Genomic DNA, 7457 nt, shown 5'->3' on the forward strand with positions numbered 1-7457 from the left:
GGCGCTTTCCGTGACGTCAGCGCCGAGGCCAGTGAGACCGGTTTCCAGCAGCGCGGTGGACATGGCACGGTGGCCGCTGTAGGGAGGCTGAACTGAGCCGAAATGGACCACGGTTTGTGCGGATGTAGTGCCTAGGTTTTCCTCAGGAAGAAGTCAACGCGGGGAGTAGGACTCCATTATTTCGCTGATGACACGGGCAGAGCCGTATTCATAGTGGATGCTTGTCTTTTAAACCCATTTTAGCTGTATTCAGTGGTAGCGATCTGGAAACGGGGCTCCACGATGGCTGCTCGGTTGTCGGACCTTTTGGGGGGACATCGCATCGTGACGGGACTCTTGGCCAATCTGCTGTCCTCCATCTGCATCGTGTTTATCAACAAATGGATCTATGTCCACTACGGGTTCCCCAACATGACGCTGACGCTGGTGCATTTCGTGGTGACCTGGCTGGGGCTCTACCTGTGTCAGAAGATGGACATTTTTTGCCCCAAAAGTCTCCAGCCCAGCAAAATCCTCCTGTTGGCGCTGAGTTTCTGCGGCTTCGTGGTGTTCACTAACCTGTCCCTCCAGAACAACACCATCGGCACCTACCAGCTGGCCAAAGCCATGACCACCCCCGTCATCATCGCCATCCAGACGGGCTACTACAAGAAGACCTTCTCGACCAAGATCAAACTGACAATGGTAAGTGCATGAAACACAGGCAAGTAATGCTCCAACCTGTTTTATTCACACTGCTAATAGATGATACGTGTCTTTGAGTGATGTGTCAGGCGGGACACAGTGAAACTAGTTATTGATCGGCCATGTGAGGTTTCTGTAGCTTTGCACATGCGCTGTGGGGACTTCTGGTGTGTCCACTGCCCTGGCTGTGACTGTTTACTCCCTGTTGTTGCAGATCCCCATCACTCTAGGGGTGATACTGAACTCCTATTATGATGTGAAGTTTAACTTCCTGGGAATGGTGTTTGCAACGCTGGGGGTCTTTGTCACCTCCTTGTACCAAGTGGTGAGTATTGATCCCTGGTACTGTGATTAATATTGTCCAGGGGTGGTGGTGGTGTTTCACTACACAACTGTCAGTCATAATAGGGCAGCTTAGATATTAATGGGTGCGCTGTCCTCTAAAAGATTTGTTTTGTTTGTGTTTTTTTATGTTCTTTTGTAACATAATCAGCCGTTTAATTTTCTCTTTCTCTCTCGTGCTACTGCTGTCTCTACTCTGCTGGTTTCTTTCACACTCCTCCTCCTCCCACTCACTCGCTCTTTCTGTCCTGTCTCCGTGCCAGTGGGTAGGTGCCAAGCAGCACGAGCTGCAGGTGAACTCCATGCAGCTGCTGTACTACCAGGCGCCCATGTCCTCAGCCTTCCTGCTCACCCTGGTGCCTTTCTTCGAGCCTTTGACCGGGGACGGCGGCATATTTGGCCCCTGGTCCTTCGCTGCACTGGTAGGCCTCCCACACCCGTCCGTCAGACACAGCCAGGCTGCCTGCCCTCTGTATGAGGGACGGAGACACTGTCCCACTTGGGGATTCACGCTTGTCACCACACACAGAAATGGGCCCTTACTGCTCAGTGTGCCAGGACAGTGTGCATCCTCATCTTGATGACATAGCGAAACAGGAAGCAGGAAGTATGAATATTTTACAGGAAATGTTTGTAGTAAATGGCGTCCTTTCTAAAAAAAAAAAAAAAAGCACTGAAGCTTCATCCTTCTGTAGAGTACATCTATAAAGCACCGGGCTGCTCAAATGTGGATAAAACATCCGATTGAGTCTCGAGTCAGAACTCTTGATTAAGTTTATCAAAAAATTCCAGCAGTAAAATATTACTTACAGCTGACTCATCCTAGCAAGGAGAATTATCCCTAAGTGGATATTATCTTGTAATCAGGAGGATCAAACCTCACAGTGAACCACAGTCATCTAAGGTTTTTAAGTATCTGTGTGTTATCGGCAGCAGGAGGCCTGGTTTGACTTCAGTGCTGGGCAGGGTGAATGTCTCCAAGGGCCAGGTTACTGGGGATGCTATCTGCCATCGGGTTTAAGGTTGATTTAAGAGGCTTTGAAATGCAAACAGGTCCAGGACAGATGGACCTAATCAAAAGATTAACCTCCCACCAGGCAACCCGCAGTATGGAAAAATCCTGAGACTTACCAAGGTTTTCAAGTGTAGCGATTCACAGAACAGCTGCAGGACAATCACTAGACTTGTTAGAGTTGTCTCTTCAGTGTTACAGGACTGTTGTTATAAACTTGATTTATTGATCTTAGCATCTTATCAGAGTCTACCCCAGAGCCCCAGCCCCCTGTCATTGCTGTGCTTACGTGTCTGACTGTGTCGACGTGTCCATTCTTCACTTCCAGGGCATGGTGCTGCTGTCGGGAGTCGTTGCCTTTCTGGTGAACTTGTCCATTTACTGGATCATTGGAAACACCTCTGCTGTCACGTATCCTTCTCTTATTAATGTGGCCAAAATGTTTTCAGTGCGTTCATGAGTTGTCATGATTGAATTCCAAGGACCGATAGAAACTCGCTGAGCCGATCAGAGGACAGGCAGACGGGAGCTATCCCAGCTAACACACAACATTGTGGCAACGTTGTAGCAAAGTAAATTACATTGCTACAACGTTGTGGCAATGCTATGTGTTAGCAGGGATATCACCTGCCAATCTTCAATTGTGTATGAAAACGTGCACGTATACATAAACAAGAATGATAATAATAAAACAAACATTACACAATAAATTATATAAATCGGTATGTACACATCTTAGCAAACATACAATTATAAAACAAAGAACCAGTTATACAAATTGCATGAAACTGAAATATTATATAGCCTATAGTATTATGCAAAGTGAAAGCGCTTTGAAATGGCTCTGTCTCTATTACAGCTGTGTACATCAGTGCAGTAAACGCGCTTTTCAACACTACAGTGCGTAACCATCACGACACACAATGTGATTGGCCTGTTGAGTGTTGTGGGCGAAATGTTTGCAATTTGAATGTATTGCTCAACCATTTATTGGTCTGTTTGTCTGACACCCACTTTTTTTCAATGGCAGCTTACAAAATGTCTACTCTGTAACGAATGCCTTTTCAAAAGTAGCGAAGTACAATACTTCACTCAAAACATACTTAAGTAAAAGTAAAATGACCAAATTTGAAAAATACTCAAAAACGTACAAGTACACGAAAAAGCAATTCAATTACAGTAACGAGAGTAGTTGTAATTCGTTACTTTCCACCCCTGCACTTAATACAATAAAATATGGATTTCTAAAGGATGTGAGTCAAAATACAACACTTCACGTTGCTCATTTTAGACCGTCTTTACAATAGAGTTATACCCATGTGAACCTTAACCCCAGTTTTACAGCTACAACATGTTCGGTCACTTTAAGTTCTGTATTACCCTGCTGGGGGGCTACATGCTGTTCCAGGACCCTCTATCGCTCAACCAAGGCCTAGGGATTGTGTGTACCCTGTTGGGGATCTTGTCCTACACGCACTTCAAGCTCACCGAACAGGAGGAGGGTAAGAGCAAGCTGGTCCAGAGACCCTGACCTCCCAGGGCCGAGAAACACTTTGAACAGGGATAAAACGGAGAGTAAAGAGGTTCATTATCACCCGACACTGGAAGCCAAAAACTGACCGTGGTGATAAACATTGAAACACAAAGTGATTGTGCACAAAGACAAGCCGGGGAAAGGATGGCGTCGTCTTTTTAAAGCCATGAAGAGAGATTTCCTGATAGAGTATTTGTCTGATAATCAAAGGATATTCTTAACTGAAGCTTTACTGTTTGAAATGTTGGTACTATTGTGTATATAAAAACAGAAGTATTGCATTCAAAAAGAGCCAAATGTGCAACTGCCTTTTTTGTGGTTGTTATTTAATACAATTACAATCTTTTTCATATTGTGTGCTCTGCAATAAAATATTTTTTAATTACAGGTAATATACAATTGATGCTTTATCAAATTTCACAAGCCTTCTTTATGGAATACAATATGACATAAATCTTAAGTATATTAAACAAGGCCTGCAAAGAGAGATTTTGTAGAAATGGCCTAGCAAGGTTATCTATTGAAGTCCTGAGTAAAAAGCATACATACTCCCTCTTTTTGTAGGATAATTTCAGTACTCTTGAGTTCACAGAAGTGGCTTTATATCCCTGTCTTTGAGGTATTCGAGTTTCTAGGCCCATAAAATCCAAAGAGACCTGCGTATTTCCCAAGAGAGGCCAAAAGCAAACGAACGGCTGAAGATAAGTGACTTCCTGCACGTTCTTGTAAATCTGAAAATGCCAAGAAATGTACTTTTCATGACAACACAAGTATTTGTGGGAAAAACCCTTGAAAAAATGCACTACATCTGAGGGAGGTAATTTTTCCAGTGTCTTAAGTCTCCAGCAAAGTGGTTCAGGGCCACAGGCGGCACTGTTTGCCCGGGTAGCTGACAGGGACGCACTGGTAGCTGCCCTCTCCGGTCACAGAGCAGCCGTCTGTCCTCCGGGTGAGGAATGCCGCGGTCGGGGGCACAGGTAAAGTCGAGGGGAGCTCCTGTCGAGGCGAGCGGCTGCGCACAGTGAAGCAGTGTTTCCATCTGCGTGCTGCTTTTCTCCACGCTCGGGCTGCTGCGACTCCCCAGTCGGCCCTGATCGCCCCGGGGAGGTTTGGGATCTTTCATTGAAAGCAAAGCATTGAACAGCAGAATTTTTTGACCGTAAACAGTAGCTGTTCTCTTCCTACTAGACTGGAAAGAAAACTCTTGCTCTCCTCACTTGTTCCTCTGTTTTGTGGCATTTTCTCACTCTTGGAAGATGGGACGAATGAGGAACTGAAAGGAGAGGACTGGCTCTATCCATACACCCAACAGGCTGACACTGGACACTTAATACAAAGTGGCACTTCTTTTTGACGATCGTGTCCTTAACACACGCAGTTTAAATGCAAACAGCCTTGTTTCTAGTTGACACAGAGTGAATGTTTTGCTGGGTTGTGAGGTTTGGAGGAGGCAGATTAGATAGCAGGATAAATAATTGGCCCTCTGCTTGTCTGCCTAGGGTGTAGTGTCGTCCTTCTGCCTTTATATTGAATTTCAATCCATGTTTCCTGCTTCACAGACAGATGTCATGATTATTCCCTGAGAAATGATGGTTTGGGGTTTGTGTCTTCATATGATCGGAGTTGCAGTTGCGACGCACAGTGAAAACGTACGCTAACTGACCAAACTGAACTGGTGGTCTCCGTACTTTGTCACCCTCTGTATTATTCTCATGATGGAGGATTTCCGCCCTTGTTTCTTGCGTACCCCCTTGTGCGGTAGGCTGCTTGCTTTTCTTTTAGTGATCTAGACGAGGAACACGGAGCTGCTGCTGTGTGAACACTAGAGGGCGGCCCTGCACAGAAGACGAGTGAAATGCTTCTCTGAGAGGCATTGAGCCACTTGCGCAATGGTAACAATTTCCTTTTTTAGTATTGGGTTTTTAAAATGATGTATCGTCAAATTTTGCTGTTACCAGTTGCCCACACTGACAAGTAGCCGATTCCCTGTGCATATAGAAATAGATGGGTCACTGTCCAAAATTATATTTTTTGTTGATTCGGTCAGTGGACTATTAGAATAAAATAAATCTGACAAACATAATGTAGTTTCATATAATAATATACAACAGGAAACTGTTTTGCTGAGTCTAACAGAAAATAAGCACAGTGGCAGCAACTCAAGTTCAGTCCCCAGTCTTACTGTAGATGCACAGCCTATCATTTTGAATGCTTGTTTCTCCCAAGATTAGTTCATTGTGAGGCAGCATGTGTGAAGATAAGTGGGATAACCTGAGATGCAATGTAAGTGTCTGCTTTACACTTTCAAAAGCAGGTGAAGGATAGTGCAGACCTGTTGCTACATCCTCTTCTTTTCATTCTTTGCTCTCCATACCCAATTCAGACCCTCACTCTATACATGAACTCTTTAACGGGGCCTGTTTTTCCTCAGTTTGTTCCTTTGCAGTGCTCTGTACATTGTCAGAAAGTGCTTATTCCTAGTGGAATAGTGAAGATTTGAGTATGAGATTGAAAATGCAACAAAAGGATAATCAAAGTATATGTTGTTTGGCAGCATTTTAACATCTATGTCTGTTTCTAGTTCATACAATGCCTGCAGGAAATCGATGACGATAAATGAACTGTAGTGCATTAACAACGGAGGCGGTCTTTGTCATGCAAATGGTGTTGATTTATACTGTTCCATAAATCACCACTCCACAGCATCCAAACACAGGTATATATATATATATATATATACACACACACACACACAGCGGTGACATTCGCTGTGCCAGTTTGTTGACATTACTTTGTGTGCCGTTGCCTGGTGTGTTTTCTGTCGGCTTTAACCTCCTGACTGGCTGAGCAGGACTGAAGTAACACCTCCTTCTGACTCTGTGTTTATGGAGAAACTGCACTTCTCTGGGCCTCAATCTGGGAACCAGACTGGATCTTGCAGGAAATTAACCATTAAACCAAGAAAAATTGTGCAAGGAAGAAAAAAAATATAATTTTGATTACAAAGAAATAAATCAAAAATAAACAAAACAAGATATGCTTTATGATATTCCAGTGGTGGTTTATAAAGTAAGTATTGTGGAGACTTCGTTATTGGAGATTGTGGTTGCGTGAACTTGGTGTATTCTAAGTGAGATGTACAAAAGAATGCTATTTTCTTATATAAAGCAGGAAGCAGCTGGTGGCTTCTAGATAATAGGGTTTAAAAGGCTCTTGGTTTGGAGTTATAATAAGAACACCGATTACACTGTGTTTTGCCTGTTATAGTAGGGAATTTAAAAGACTTTGCAGGTGTCTTGTTTGGCAGAAGTCTAGAAATTTTAATTAAATTCCCTGCCCCTCCAAGTTCATTACAATGCATTGAATCCAAGACACATGCCTTTAATTTGTGAGATGGGCTGAGCACAACATCACCCTGTACACTGTGATTCGATTACTTTGAATCTCAACCAGATACCGAGAACTGCAAAGGAATCATTGCGTCTCTCGAGCCGTTTGACGTCTGTATAACAAATAAAGACACGTTTAAGTGAGAGCTGTTTATTCTATACATGTTCTGCAAGGCACAGCTGATGCTTATTATGAACAGTGAGGTGGGCCAAGTTATTTTGTATCACAATGTCTCCATTATAACCATCAGCAAGTACATTCAGTAGCTCATTGATTATGGGTGATTATGGGTGTCAGTCTCAGTGTGGTGTTTATGTAGCATGCTCCTATTTTGTTCAGTTATGATCTATGACAATGTTAGTTAACACAAAGTTAGGATTTATAGGCAACAATGTGGTCTGGCATGTGGAGTTACGCTGTGTGTGGAACGGTATTACCACAAAGGTGAGTGAAATACAGTACTGACTTTATTGCTGGCATATGATTGACATTATT

General features: G+C 43.5%; 1 protein-coding gene across 1 annotated transcript; it reads left to right on the top strand.

Moving 5' to 3' along the window:
* Nucleotides 1-8: 8 nt before the first annotated feature.
* Nucleotides 9-3959, top strand: slc35e3 (solute carrier family 35 member E3). The gene is made up of 5 exons (XM_066724151.1): nt 9-684; nt 899-1009; nt 1290-1448; nt 2367-2449; nt 3383-3959. The coding sequence occupies exons 1-5, from the start codon at nt 283-285 to the stop codon at nt 3567-3569; spliced, it is 942 nt and encodes a 313-aa protein (XP_066580248.1). The 5' UTR covers nt 9-282; the 3' UTR covers nt 3570-3959.
* The last annotated feature ends 3498 nt before the right edge of the window (nt 3960-7457 follow it).

The sequence above is a fragment of the Amia ocellicauda genome, chromosome 15, assembly GCF_036373705.1.
Source record: "Amia ocellicauda isolate fAmiCal2 chromosome 15, fAmiCal2.hap1, whole genome shotgun sequence".
Lineage (NCBI taxonomy): Eukaryota > Metazoa > Chordata > Actinopteri > Amiiformes > Amiidae > Amia > Amia ocellicauda.